The 15,885-nt window shown below is 40.6% G+C and overlaps 1 protein-coding gene across 4 annotated transcripts in view; it reads right to left on the bottom strand.

The window, feature by feature from the left end:
• The window catches only part of rhobtb1 (Rho related BTB domain containing 1), a 95,319-nt gene that overhangs the window by 17,187 nt on the left and 62,247 nt on the right, over positions 1-15,885 (bottom strand). For 2 of the 4 annotated variants that reach the window (XM_078223622.1, XM_078223623.1), the window contains exons 4-5: positions 11,659-11,844; positions 1,526-2,511 (exon numbers count right to left, since the gene is read on the bottom strand). In XM_078223622.1, coding sequence (XP_078079748.1) covers positions 1,526-2,511; positions 11,659-11,844 — 1,172 coding nt within the window. Of the gene's footprint in view, positions 1-1,525; positions 2,512-11,658; positions 11,845-12,061; positions 12,134-15,885 lie in introns of all 4 variants that reach the window. The other 2 variants (XM_078223625.1, XM_078223624.1) reach the window with 2 other exon arrangements.

Genomic DNA, 15,885 nt, shown 5'->3' on the forward strand with positions numbered 1-15,885 from the left:
TGCATCTGGTACATGCTATAAATACTTCAGATTGTTAGTTTTCAGACAAGGTGGCACCAAGAATAAAATTATTTAAACAAATTACCTTCTCAATATTCCATCCCTTATCATGACTGTTATCTGATGCTATGTTTAATATGCAAGAAATAGCACTTTGCACACACACAAATGTTCCCCGAAAACTGATATGAAAAGTCAACAGTGTGGGTATGGTTTGATCTTGTTTGTTCAGTTTCTTCTAATGTTTTGTTGGATCCAAATACAGTCACACATTGTTCACATCCTCTTATCAAAAGGAAGAGGCTGTGCTGTGCCCAAGAGGCAAAAATGGCAAGCCAATTCTACAAATCTCTGGAGGCATTTACACTTTAGTTATAGCAGTTTTCCCCATAATGGAGTTGCAGGGGAGAAAATATTTTTGTGCAACTTGTTTCGATTTGTTGGAGCAATGGCACCATGCTCTGCTACCTGCATGGCATTCTTCAATAATATTAGTGAAGTGCAGAGCATACAGGTAGTGGTTCATGGTGCTGTCTGTCCCTGGAGAATAAATACTAATCTGTGGTCTTGCACCATGAAGTGAATGAATTTCTCCCCTCAGACTTGAAGCCTGATCTTTCACCAGAACAAAGCAGAACGATATTGGAGGAGGAACCCTTGCACCACTTCATTTTAGAGTCAATTCAAAACTACTGTGCACTAAGCTGTCCAATTGCAGAACTCTTTTGCAAAATCAAATGGAAAACATGGGAGATTTTCGTTCTTACTGTTCCTTGTGTAATACAAGATCAAAAGATATGGGAGCAGAAAAGACCATTCGGCCCTTAGAGCCATTCAGTAAGTTCGTGGCTGCTTTGATTGTGACCGTACCTCCACTTTGCTGCCTCCCCTCAATACTCTTGACTCGTTTGTCAAGGAGAAACAATACAAGAATACTAAAATCTTATATTTTTATAGTGTCTCTTCCACACTAAATTGTATGGTTTCTTGCTACCCGTTTAACTGTTAAGTTTTTTAAATTAATAGTTAGAACATTCAGCCCTTTGACCCTGTTCTGCCATTCAATGAGATAATGGCTGATCTCCTATTTCAACACCATTTTCGTGCACTTTCCCCACATCCGTAGATACGATAGTTTTAATGTGTTCTCAATCTTGAACATAAGCAACAACTGAGCTTCCACACTCTTCTGGGGCTATGAGTTCCAAAGATGCCCCACTCTCTAAGGAGGTCCTCCTCATCTCAGTTCAAAATGGCTTGCCCCTTATTTGAGACTGTGTCCTCTGGTTCTGGACCCCCCTACCCAGGGCTAGCATCTTTCCTGCATCTACCTTGCTGCCTCTATCCTTGTAGGAATCTTGTACATTTGAATGAAATGTGAATGTAGCTATGTTCAAAAATGCAATTTGTAATTAAAAATACTGATCTGAATGAACTAATTTTAAATTAGCAGGAATAGACTATGAATTGAAAATGAATTGTTGCAAGAGAATGTGAAGTGAAATTAGGAGTTGGAAAAACTTACCAGAAAATGTTCCCTTTGCTAAGCATTCCTTTATTCGGTTTGCTTTCCTGACATGAAATGCTTTTGTGATCTCCTGATTCATAAAGGCTTCTTTATTTTGGATATTTTCAACCATCATACGCAAGTCAAAAACTTCCAAAATCTCTGCTATTTGTGCAATTCTCATCAGATCTTTCTCATTTTCATCCAATTCTCCTGTGTAGAGAAATCGTAATACAGCTTCAAAAGGCCCTGGCTGGATTGAATGGTCCATCCTAACCACTGTCATAAGACCTATCCTCTTTGTTGCAGGGTTCTCCAAGTTTTCTTCATGAATATGATTAAAGGCCTTGCTCCATGAAGACAGTGATCTTCCTACCCGGGTACCCTTCGCTTCTGCAGATTCATCCTCACTCATATTCATTTTCAAAATGCCATCACTCTTGGATGTTCTCAGAGTGCACTGTGTTGAACTGACGTTGATCTCACCATTGTCGTCATCTGTGTCGAGGCTCAAAGTTCTCATCAAATGCTCCTGGCCTAGTTTCATTGGTTTTTCAGTTTTTCCACCATGTGTCTGAGATTCAGCAATTAGATCCAACAAAAACAGGTCATAAAATTTTGATGATGAGGTAGCCAGGTATACCTTGTGAGCATAGATTTTAACTTGGTTCTGAAGTACAAACATAACATCAGTACACAGTGGATTGTCGAGCAGATGGCTAGGTTTAAAAGCACTCACAGGAGTATCTGGAACTTTCATTACAGGAGGTGGTGGCTTAGGTGGTAGGAATGGTGCCTGGAGTAAAGGTTTCTGCACCTTCTTTAAATGAGATTTCCAGAACTGAAGGTGTCGTCTGGAAATCAGTGCACCTCTGACAGCATTATCAAATACATCCTTGATGCCAAATTGATCAAACACGCTTGTTTCATAATATGGAATCCCGAGTTCTTTGGCTACTTCTCTGCCCTTTTCGGGAGGTAAAATATCATTGGGTCTTATTGGTCTAGGGTACAAACACAACAAAAATAAATTATTTCAAGTAGAGCACATTTGCCAACACGACAGAGTGCACTTCATTGTAATTCAAATACTTGAGATGTTTCTGATAAGGGGGCCATGTAAATTGCAAGATTTATTTTCCTTCACAATGACCCACACTTACTGATAATAGTGGATACCTACTTTGTCAATAGAAACTAAATGCATCCAAAATCTATTGAAAAACAGGTTCATAAGTGGCAGAGTTAAGGTATCCGAGTTAAAAGTATATGATTTGATTTATCGTCACGTGTTGGCACAGTGAAAAGTATTGTTTCTTGCGCGCTATACAGACAAAACATAGAGGAGAGAGTGCGGAATGTAGAGTTACAGTCAGAGCTAGGGTGTAGAGAAAGGTCGGTCCATTCAAAAGTCTGACGGCAGCAGGGAAGAAGCTGTTCTTGAGTTGGTTGGTACGTGACTTCAGACTTCTGTATCTTTTTCCCGACAGAAGATGGAAGAGAGAACGCCCAGGGTACGTGGGGTCCTTAATTATACTGGCTGCTTTGCCGAAACAGCAGGGAGTGTAGACAGAGTCAATGGATGGGAGGCTGGTTTGCGTGATGGATTGGGGTAAATTCACAACCTTTTGTAGTTTCTTGCAGTCTTGGGCAGAGCAGGAGCCATACCAAGCTTGATGCAACCAGAAAGAATGCTTTTTATGGTGCATTTGTAAAAGTTGGCATATGGCTGTGTTTGGAAGTAATTCTGCATTGATGATCACTTACTGCGCCATAATGGTGTCACGATCTAGCACTGATGACAAACGCCATAGATTGGATGCAAAGAATACCTATGCAGTCAGAACTATGCCTGGGCCAGCTAAAATCTGTTCTCCAATGTGAAGAGCAATAGTCCCAGTGCTGTGTCCACACTGTTCTGTCACCCCTAAGAAAAGGTTTCATCTGGTCTCGTCTTGTGCTGGATACATATTAGGCCAGCAGAAGACTGACACAAGGGTTGAGAATTTTTTTTTTTACTTGCATGGGAGCAAAATGGAAAAAGGAATCAGGTTTTTTTTAAAATAGAAAAATACTTTTGTACCAGGAATGAAATTGGGCAGATAATTGGGTTTTGGCTGGCAGTTAAATTGGATGAAAAAGTTATTTCTTTCAGTCAGACAATTTACTAATTTAGCTAATTAGATTCAATGTCATCCAGAATCAGTGCAATTGGGTATCATGGTTAGCATTTAGTCCAATTCAGAACATATGTAAAAATGATATTGCCTGTAAAGCCCAATTACCATAACAATGACAACACAGAAACAGTTCATTCAGCCCTAATAGTGTTGGTGTTTATCCTGCACAGATTAGTTTCATAGCCCTGTATGAATAGGAAAGTACAGTATTTTATGCTCTCTGAAATACATTAGCTATTGTGCATTGTTTCACCACTGAATAATGTACAATGTCTTCTCTCGTTGAATAATACAATATTATAACAAACAATGCTGTACTGCTGGATAATAAAAAGTATATTTCGCAAACTAGAATTGTGGAAATATATGCTTATGTGAAGTGTATTAAGTATATGATCTACAGCACATGCTACATGGTCGCACAGTGGTTAGCACTGCTGCCTCACAGTGCCAGGTTCAATTCCAGCGTTGGGTGATTGTGAAGTTTGCACAGTGTCTGCGTGGGTTTCCTCCAGGTGCTCAGATTTAATCCCACAGTCCAAAGATGCACAGATTAGGTGGATCAGCCATGCTAAATTGCCCCTTAGTGTTCAAAGATGTTTGGGTCAGGTGGATTAACCATGATAAATACGTGGGTTTATGAGGATAGGGCAGGGTGGGTAAGATGCACTTTGAGAGTCAGTGCAGACATCATCTACACTATGGATTCTCCATGAATATTTAGGTGAAGGAGAATCACAAGATTTAAAAAATGTGGGACAAATTATTCTAGAATCTCTTCTGAAAAGATTGTATTGCAACGCTGGAGACTAAAGCATAATCTATGAGTAAAAGAAGAAAAAGCCATCATACACAATGAAACTGTATTCACTGCATTATTAAAAATCTTAAAACATACACACAAAGTTTTAGGTTAAAAACATACTACTCTTGTTGTGAATATCGCAACCTCAACTCTCAAGAAAAAATTCCTTCTTCCCAAAGGAATGGGGTGCATATATGTTCCATGAAATAAAACACTACATTAGTGGTAAAACAGTAAATCTGATCTCCACTGTTGAATGCTCTACTAATCAAAGTTGGAAAATGTACCTTTAAGTATAAAGTAGCATATATCATAATAACTGAGAATTAGATAAACAATAATTCAGTGTAAATTAGACTGCCACAAATGTATATTTTATTTATTTGCAGATATAACACAAAAATACTCCCAATGCAGTCTCACTAGAGTAGGCCTCACATCAGGCAGTGAGATAAACTAGTATAAAAATATATGATCTAGCAAGTAGTTTCTCTCAAGGAAGGATGCAGCTATCAAAAAATCATACTTCTGAACAGCAAATAATTGATTGTTAGGTAATGACATTAGGAAATTTCTCATAATCACTCTCCAGTGATTATAAAAGCTGACTCAGCCAAGTTGAGACATATGTTCAACCCACACCGAAAACATAAGGATACGCTCACGTTTTCCCTGCATCCCTACAAAATCCACCATGAACAAACAATTTGGCCTTAGTTGAGCAGCCTGCAGCAATGCCTTTAAGGGACACTGCTTTGGTCTGTTCCATTCAGTGAATATTGGTGAGCTTGTACTGTGTGGGAGCCATGTGTTTATCAAAATGCATCAAAATTGGTACATCAAAGGTCCTTGATTTAAGCATTCATATCTATTTCTGTCTGGAGCACTGAACACCTATTTCAAGGCTCCCTCCAAATTTCAGCAAAACCAAAAATTGTGGGACAGTAAGGGAAGTTTTAACATGAAATAGTAATCTCAATATAGTCCTGTTGTATCCAAAGCAATGCTTTAGAAAGATACAATTCTGGGAGGCAAGAGAAGTGATTGCAGAGCCTCTGGCTCTGATCTTCAGGTCGTCGTTGGCCTCTGGTATAGTACCAGAAGATTGGAGGTTAGCGAATGTTGTCCCATTGTTTAAGAAGGGGAACAGAGACTTCCCCGGGAATTATAGACCGGTGAGTCTCACTTCTGTTGTCGGCAAGATGTTGGAAAAAATTATAAGGGATAGGATTTATAGTTATTTGGAGAGTAATGAATTGATAGGTGATAGTCAGCATGGTTTTGTGGCAGGTAGGTCGTGCCTTACTAACCTTATTGAGTTTTTTGAGAAAGTGACCAAGGAGGTGGATGGGGGCAAGGCAGTGGACGTGGTATATATGGATTTTAGTAAGGCGTTTGATAAGGTTCACCATGGTAGGCTTCTGCAGAAAATGCAGATGTATGGGATTGGGGGTGATCTAGGAAATTGGATCAGGAATTGGCTAGCGGATAGGAAACAGAGGGTGGTGGTTGATAGTAAATATTCATCATGGAGTGCGGTTACAAGTGGTGTACCTCAGGGATCTGTTTTGGGGCCACTGCTGTTTGTAATATTTATTAATGATCTGGATGAGGGTATAGTTGGGTGGATTAGCAAATTTGCTGATGACACCAAAGTCGGTGGTGTGGTAGACAGTGAGGAAGGGTGTCGTAGTTTGCAGGAAGACTTAGACAGGTTGCAAAGTTGGGCCGAGAGGTGGCGGATGGAGTTTAATGCGGAGAAGTGTGAGGTAATTCACTTTGGTAGGAATAACAGATGTGTTGAGTATAGGGCTAACGGGAGGACTTTGAATAGTGTGGAGGAGCAGAGGGATCTAGGTGTATGTGTGCATAGATCCCTGAAAGTTGGGAATCAAGTAGATAAGGTTGTTAAGAAGGCATATGGTGTCTTGGCGTTTATTGGTAGGGGGATTGAATTTAGGAGTCGTAGCGTTATGTTGCAACTGTACACAACTCTGGTGCGGCCGCACTTGGAGTACTGTGTGCAGTTCTGGTCCCCACATTACAGGAAGGATGTGGAGGCTTTGGAGAGGGTGCAGAGGAGGTTTACCAGGATGTTGCCTGGTATGGAGGGGAGATCCTATGAGGAGAGGCTGAGGGATTTGGGATTGTTTTCGCTGGAAAGGCGGCGGCTAAGAGGGGATCTTATTGAAACATATAAGATGATTAGAGGTTTAGATAGGGTGGATAGTGATAGCCTTTTTCCTCTGATGGAGAAATCCAGCACGAGGGGGCATGGCTTTAAATTGAGGGGGGGTAGTTATAGAACCGATGTCAGGGGTAGGTTCTTTACCCAGAGGGTGGTGAGGGATTGGAATGCCCTGCCAGCATCAGTAGTAAATGCGCCTAGTTTGGGGGCGTTTAAGAGATCCGTAGATAGGTTCATGGACGAAAAGAAATTGGTTTAGGTTGGAGGGTCACAGTTTTTTTTTTTAACTGGTCGGTGCAACATCGTGGGCCGAAGGGCCTGTTCTGCGCTGTAATGTTCTATGTTCTATGTTCTATGTTCTAATTCAGTTCCTTTATATTTTTACATAAGAAATTCAAATGAAAAAATGGTTTTGGTTAGTTGTGACTTTAAGGGAATTATTTTGATTTTGTGACCCAAGAGTCACATACACATGGAATAATGCAGATAAATTCCAGGTTTGTGGAAGCCAGTTGTTTACTTAAGAGCAAGCAGGTTGTGAGGCAGTCAGGATTTAGCAATCGATAATTGGCTTAATCTCTGGAAGGATGCAGAGATATTTTATTCAGAGATTCTAAGTAACACTAAGAATAACTTCTATTATGGTCAGTTGGCAAAAGCACTCAAGTCACCAGAAGGTCAAGGGACTGCTTGATCCTATTCTATTAATAGAAGTAGTTAAACATCTACACTGCCTGATTATTGAAGGATTTAAATTGATCTTCAAGTGTGCTTGATTCATTGTCAAAGAAAAAGATGTACATTAAAGGGGATCTTCTAAATCTCACTCTGCTGCCTATTTTAGGACCAGCATACTTTCACTTCAATGATAGAAAACATGTAGCTTCAAGGGCACCCAATTTTCCAATACTTAGACTTTGCTCAAGAGAGCAACATTGTTGTCAGTCTAACATTTCATCCAAAAGACAGCAGCTCTGACAATATAGCACTCCTGATGTGGAGATGCCGGCGTTGGACTCCTTCAGTACTGCACACAAGATCATGTGTTCCAATCTCTGGAGTGGAATTTAAACCTAACAATCTCTGACTTATAGGCAAGAGCAGCACTAGAAAATCACAGCTCAAACCACTGAATGTCAGGTTTCTCTACGCCCAACTTCTCCTTTCCAACCACCATGTATTCAATCCTGCCTTGTCAAGCTCTGTCCAGTTAAATCACCCAAGATACTTTATTGCAGGAAATGTGAAAAATGAGCATCAAACTGGGAGGAAAGAAATTAGGGACCCTGATGAAAAGCTTGATAAATAGTTTGAGATATCTTTTAAAAATGGGGAGGTGAAAATGTCTAGGGAAGGAATTTCAGGGAGTAAAACAGATGTGGCTGAAGGCTTTGCTGCCATTGATGGGGAGAATAAAGGGGAATGAACAAAGAACTGAGTTCGGGGAAATGGAGTGTTTAGGAAGGGCAAAAGGGATGGAGCAAGAGTGCAAAAGAAATTATCGACAAATAACTTACATTTCTCATCCACATATGACCTCTCACCATCATCCATAAATCTCCTTCAATCCCTCCACTGATTCCTATTTGGCGTGCTGCTTATCCAGTAATGGGTGAGCAGAATTTATTTTATGTTAGGATGATAGAAGCTTTCTCTTCCATCCCCACAAGTTCTATTCCCTCGCTATGGATTACATCCCTCTCCCTGATCATTTCCAAAGCTGATGGAACTGAGCCTTCAACCCCACATCCTCTCCATCACCAAGGCTGCCTACTTCCATCTCCGTAACATTGGCCATGTCCACCCTTCCTCAACACATCTGCTCCTAAAAACCTTGTCCAACGTTGACTTATCAGTCCAATCAGGTGAACGACAGTTCTTGGAATACATCATCTCCTCTCTTCATTCAGCAGCTTCCTTTTTCTTGCCAATTTCTCCTCCCTCTTTCAATTTAATTAATTCCCATTTTAGTATTTTTCTTTATGCATAACTTTCCCATGCCTATTTTACTTTTGCTATTCCCATTCAATCTCGGTATTTTTATCCCATTTTTACTGCCTGAGATAACTGTTACATATTATCCAACAATTTTTCCTTTTTTTAAGCTCATTATAACCTCTCTTTGTAGCTCATTAAACCCATTAACTTCTACTCTGCTGTGCTCTGCCCACCTCTTCATTTTGTTCAGTATGATAAAGGCTTGCTTGTTTTCCAGTGTCCAATTCTGCTGAAGAATATACACATGAAACATTACTGAGTCTTTTTTCTGCAATGTCCTGCAATCGACTGTATATCAGTAGCATATCTTCAAGATATTACACATCACAACAAATAACAGGAGGCAAGCTATTCAGTTATTGGTGTTGACCTAACTAGGGAGAACTTGAAAGAAATTTTGGAATGGCTGTAGACTCAACACTTAACAAATAAGCTTCCAATTTCACACTCCACTGGGAGCCTTGCCTGACAGGAGTACATGTTGCTTATTACATAGTCTAATTTCCAAAATGCAAGCCAAATTCCCCACTGGCACTACAACATAAAATTGTCCCAACAGGACCAGGCACTGCAAAGCAGGAATTATTGTAACTAATAGGTCAGGTGAAAGTATTAGATCAATAGAATACAAGTTTGAGGCCATGCTGAAAACATACATTGCCCTATGGAATTCAGTTTTGATCACGAAAACACAAGGGAATCACCCAAGCTCTGGGGGAGATGGAGACATTGGCCACAATATCACGCCCTAACTGAGTTAGAAGAATAGTCTAGGAAAGTTTGGACTTTATAGCATTAAGAGTCAGAGGAGGGGGAAATGTAGGGAGGTGTAATATATTAACTAGAATAGATAAACAAAATATGAAGTATGACTTTAGTTAAACCCAAATGCAGAACAAGGAATCTATGAACTAACAGGTGAAGGGCAAGCCCAGCACGGAGGTAAGGAAATATTTCAATTCAAAATGTGGTTATTAGTTGGGTGTCCAGTGGGGTCATGGAAATAAAATATGCAATCTTTAAAGGGGCATTTGAACACTCTTGATAGTGGTAGAAAACTTGATTTCTACGGGAGAAGAGTCTCATGGCTTATATTAACCTTTGTGTAACAGCCTAAATAGCAAATATAAGAGACAGTATTAATAAAGTGAGGAGGATGCTGGTAAAGTTTGAAGATGAAAGTAATTAGAGACATAGAGTCACAGAGGTTTACAGCATGGAAACTTCAGCCCAACTTATCCAGGCCCCTTTTTTTTCAAATCCCTAAGCTAGTCCCAATTGCCCGCGTTTGGCCCATATCCCTCTATACCCATCTTACCCATGTAACTGTCTAAATGCTTTTTAAAAGACAAAATTGTACCCGCCTCTACTACCACCTCTGGGAGCTTGTTCCAGACACTCACCACCCTGTGTGTGAAAAAATTGCCCCTCTAGATCCTTTTGTATCTCTCCCCTCTCACCTTAAACCTATGCCCTCTAGTTTTAGACTCCCCTACCTTTGGGAAAAGATATTGACTATCTAGCTGATCTATGCCCCTCATTATTTTATAGACCTCTACAAGATCACCCAACAGCCTCCTACGCTCCAGAGAAAAAAGTCCCAGTCTATCCAGCCCCTTATAACTCAATCCATCAAGTCCCAGTAGCATCCTAGTAAATCTCTTCTGCACTCTTTCTAGTTTAATATCCTCCTTTCTATAATAGGGTGACCAGAACTGTACACAGTATTCCAAGTGTGGCCTTACCAAAGTCTTGTACAACTTCAATAAGATGTCCCAAATTGAAGAGAGATACAGTTAAAAATAAAAATCATGCTATACGCTGGGACTGGTTTGATGAACCACAATAGTCTTTCCCAGTTCGGTACATTGTTGTCTCATTATTTACTTGGTTGAAGACATGGTGCACAATTATTCCAAAAACATAACACCCCTGTGACAAATGAAACTCATAAATCCCCTTAAAAATGAGTTTGCGTAGGTGAAGGGAAAATTACACACACGGACTTCATCTGTGGCTTATCGTGGACAAATCCCTTTCATCTGTCATGGCCCTGTGGAAGATGCCTCTTCCAAGGACTGTGTTGCCCATACTCTGCTTTGAAGTTTCTCTTAGTTATACCAGTAATCTCATGTTGGGCAGAGATCAATGGATTGGTGTTTCTTCAGCTCAAAGATGAAGACATGGACGATTCATATGCAGAAATGTTAAAAACCCTGTTTTGTTTTGTTCTTGGCGAACTGTATGGAAAATGAAAGGAACAAAACACTCAATAACTAGTTAAGTGATTAACAGACATTTACTAATTAGCATAATAAATTATTAGCATTCATGTTATACAAAATGTATTGGTAATGGCAACATGACGTGATAGAGGCAGAACCATCAAAAATAAAACGAAAAACTTACCAGAATCAAAGGTGGCAGGTAGATAGCTCCTCGTTCTAAGAGATGCAATTGTTGGGGCACCTTCCTTCTTGCACACACCATTTTTCCCTCTTTGCCCAGGCTGAGTTTTTTAAAATAAGTCTGTTGTTACTAAACTCATTTTTTTTTGGCCTGGCCATTTGTTATAAGTTGTTTTATTTCCTATAATCTTCAAGTGTTCTACTAACTTTCTTTGTAGCAGTGCACCCATCTTTTTGAAAGTTGATCATTTGGGGAGCCAAGAATAATTATTGGCAATTAACAAATCAGTGAGACATTGGAAAACTGGTTTCCCTTGTGTGTCTGTATTGAATGCCATTATTGTTCTTTGCCAACTTACAACCATCATGCACAGGCCAAGGGGCATTTATTATGTCAACTGTGCCACCAATTACAGTTAAGTTCCAAATCTGCACCTTACGCTTCAGAAATTCACCTGCATGTACAACTTGTACCAGAACATTTCGTGGGATTAGAATTACACCATGTGCATTTATACTGAGATGCATGTGCCTTTTATAAAGCTATCTACAGCATGTATTTCATATAGTACCTTGCTAAGGGGCGCCGTGCACGATTTACAGCCTCAAGATCAGCATAACGCAAGTCCAACTGACAGCCGACTAAGACAACAGGTGTTCGTGGGCAAAAATGTTTGATTTCAGGAAACCACATTGATCTCACATGGTTAAGGGAATTGGGGTTAGCAATTGAGAAGCACAGGACCACCACATCAGACCTGAAAAATGAAAAAAGATTGCAAAAGGTTATTTTGAATAATTATATACAGTTCTTCACGTTATTATTGTTCACATTTTTCTTTCAGTAGTGCATAACATTTTCTTCCATGCAAAATTGATGGCATACTTCACATGAGCAGAGAATAATATTGAAACATAAATATCTAGTCATGCACTTCCCTCCTGGTAGTACCACAACTAATTTTGCTACATTACCTCATGTGGTATGTCCACAATGCTGATATGAGTTAGTTTCCCGGAGGCAGTATTTACTTTGGGTTTCATTCTCTGTACAAATGTTAATAAAAACAAATGTTTGGATTATATTTTTGGTTTAAAAATAATTATTTAATGTTCCATTCATTTTAGTTTGAAGAAAGTGCGTTTTTTCCACATGTTAAAGTTATTTTATGCTATCATCTGGGCCTCGTAGCTGCCTCATTGTTTATTATTCTGGGGAGCATGTTTTAGTTAAATACCTGTCTTACTTAAGTAAAATAAAAAGCATAATAATATTCAGCCTCTTAAGCTAATCATATATTACATACCCACGATAAAATACGCCATAATGGATTTGAAACAAAGTTTGAACACAAAGGCCGGGATTTTCCACCTCCTCCCGCAGCCTGGCTTCCAGCAACAGAGGCAGCTTGCCATTTGCCACTGGCAGGATCTTTTGGTCCCACTGAGGTCTTTGGGTTTTTTTTGCATGGTTCAGCCACCCCACCGCCGTGGAACCCACTGCAGGGAATGCCTTTGACAAGACTGCAAGATCTCACTGGCAGGAAGGGATGGAAAATCCTGTTCAAAAACTTTTAGCTTTTAAAAGATCAACCTCATTTTTGATTGTCTATAAAAGCATGCAGAAACAAAGGGCAAGAAATTAGGAAGGTTTGCATCTGATTTTTGGATGGTATAAGTATCCATAGAGTTCTAAAATAGCATTCGTAAACTGAAATGCATACTTTTTGGGACAATCGCATGTGAAAGTCCCGTTGCTGTGGTGGGGATTCCCTTCTGCCGCTGAAATGTATTCAACTGTGTTAGATGAAGAGAGGGCATTAGGTGGAGTATTCAGCTCCAAAATGGCATTACCTGGAACTTGTGTGACTTGAATGATATTTGCCACTTATCAACCCAAGCCTGAATGTTGTCCGGGTCTTGCTGTATGCAGACATAAACTGTTTCAGTTTCTGAGGAATTGTGCAATCAGCAGCAGAAACCTCCATTTCTGAGCTTATGATGGAGGGAAGATCATTGATTATAGTGAACAGTCATGGGATGTATGCTGAGCTGGCGGATCATAAAGTCAATTAACATGCAATGCTGATTTGACAGTGTTGCCATTTTGGAGCTGAATACTCCACCTAATGCCCTCTCTATCTAACACAGTTGAATACATTTCAGCAGCAGAAGGGAATCCCCACTATGGGACTATTAGCTATTTGCAGGTTAATTGCTTGTTGATTTCTTCTGGCTGTTATTTTGGATCTACACGTGTTTGGAGCTTCATATAGTTATTTAATGGCACAAAGGTCTACAGGGCAAATATTGAAAGAGTTTTTGCTGACTTCAATGCACTGGCTCAAGCCAGTAGCTCCCAGATATTGGATATTATATTGGAATATAACATGATTTGGAGAATGGAGTGAGGACATGCAGAGCAACATGGATTGTTCCAAGCGGTCGGGGATGAAGTAGGTCTCTCAGTAGGGGATTCCATCCACAATTTCCTACCAGAACCTCAGCAGGGATTCAGTGATTATAATAACATTTAACATTGAGATGGTTAGGTTCTTTCTCGTCAATGATGGGCATTGCCTGGAACTTGTATGGCTTGAATGGCATTTGTCACTTATCAATCCAAGCCTGAATATTGTCCAGGTCTTGCCGTGTGTAAGAACAAACTGTTTCAGTTTCTGAGGAACTGTGCAATCAGCAGTGAACACCTCCATTTCTGAGCTTATGATGGAGGGAAGATCATTGATGAAGCAACTGAAGATGACTGAGCCCAACACACTGCTCCAAGCAACTCTAGCAACAATGTCTAGAGGTTGAGATGATTGGTCTCCAACGACTACAAATGTTCTGGTAAGGGAATTGCTCCCTAATCTCCCAGATGGACATGATTTCCTATTGAGAGACCTTCTTCATCCACCTCACTATTGGCCTTTCTAGCAGCTTGCTCCTGCTCGGCATGCCCTCTTTTTATTCAACTGTAAGGGGAATAGACAGGCTTTTCTGCGGACGCAAATGTGACTCCAGGATGGTATGTTGCCTTCCTGGTGCAAGGGTCAAGGATGTCGGAGCGGCTGCAGGGCATTCTGGAGGGGGAAGGTGAACAGCCAGCTGTTGTGGTGCATATAGGCACCAATATTGGCAAAAAAACAGGATGAGGTCCTACAAGCTGAATTCAGGGAGTTAAGAATTAAAGTAAAAAGTAGGACCCCAAAGATAGTAATCTCAGAATTGTTACCAGTGCCATGTGCTAGTCAGAGTAGGAATGTCAGGATAGCGAAGATGAATACGTGGCTTGAGGGATGGTGCAAGACGGAGGGATTCAAATTCCTGGGATATTGGAACCAGTTCTGGGGAGATGGGACAGTACAAATCTAGTGGGACCAGTACAAATGGGGGAGTGTTTGCTCGTGCTGTTGGGGAGCATTTAAACTAATGTGGCGGGGGATGGGAACCGATGCAGGAAGTTAGAGGGAAGCAATGTGGGGACAGAAGCAAAAGACAGTAAGGGGAAAAGTGGAAGGCAGAGAAACCGAAGACAAAAATCAAAAAGGGCCACTGTACAGCGTCTGTGGAGAACTCAGTGAATGGGTCCTGTAAGGCCAAGAGAAATAAAACACAGGGAGAGTGCACAAAACGTGACAGGACAGATAGTCTAGGTTGTGTTTGCTTTAACGCAAGGAGCATGACAGTTAAGGTAAATGAACTTAAAGCTTGGATTACTACATGGAATTATGGTGTTGTGGCAACTACGGAGACTTGAATGAAAGAAGGGCAGGACTGCCAGGTTAGCATTCCAGGATTTGGATGCTTCAAGTGAGATAGAGAGGGTGACAAAAGAGATGGGGTGTTGCTTTGCTCATTAGGGAGAATGTCACAGCTATACAGAGGGAGGAACCTTGGTGGATCATGCAGTGAGGTCATATGGGTAGAACTCAGGAATAGGAGTGGTGTAATCACACTATTGGGGTTGTACTACAGACCTCCCAATAGCCAGCATGAAGTGGAGGAACTGATATGTCAGCAGATTATGGGAGGATGTTAAAAACAGGGTTGTTCTAATGGGTGATTTTAACTTCACCAACATAAACTGCAATTCCTTTAGTGCCAGGGGCTTGGATGGGACCGAGTTTGTTCAGTGTGCCCAAGAGTGCTTCTTGAGGCAATATGTCGATAGTCCAACTCGGGAAGGGGTTATCTCAGACCTGGTTCTGGGACAGGGATTGATGTTTCAGTGGGGGACCGTTTTGGGAACAGTAATCACAATTCTTTAAGTTTCAAGATACTTGTAGAAAAGGTTAGAAGTAGTCCCAGAGTGAAAGTACTAAACCGGGGGAAGGCTAAACTATGTTACAGTATTGAGCAGGAGCTAGGGAATGTAGACTGGGGGCGGCTGTTTGAGGGTAAATCCGATAAGTAGGAGTCTTTTAAAAGGCAGTTGTTAACAATTCAGGGCAAGTATGTCCCTGTAAAAAATGAAGGATAAAAATGGCAAGATTCAGGAACTTTGGATGACAAGAGAGGGTGTGAGCATACTGAAAAAGGAGGCATATATATCAATTTCGGAAATTGAAAACGGATAAAGGTCTTGAGGGATATAAAGACAGCAAGAAAGAACTTAAACAGAAACTTAGGAGGGCAAAAAGGGCCATGAAATGTCAGTGGCAAGCAGGAATAAGAATCCCAAGGCTTTTTGTGTGTATATAAGGAGGAAGAGGGTAGATAAGGAAAAGGTAGGTCCACTCAAAGACAGTGGAGGGAATGTGTGTGAGGAGCCAGATGAGGTGGGTGAGGTCCTTAAC

Source organism: Mustelus asterias, chromosome 11 (genome assembly GCF_964213995.1).
Source record: "Mustelus asterias chromosome 11, sMusAst1.hap1.1, whole genome shotgun sequence".
NCBI classification, from domain to species: domain Eukaryota; kingdom Metazoa; phylum Chordata; class Chondrichthyes; order Carcharhiniformes; family Triakidae; genus Mustelus; species Mustelus asterias.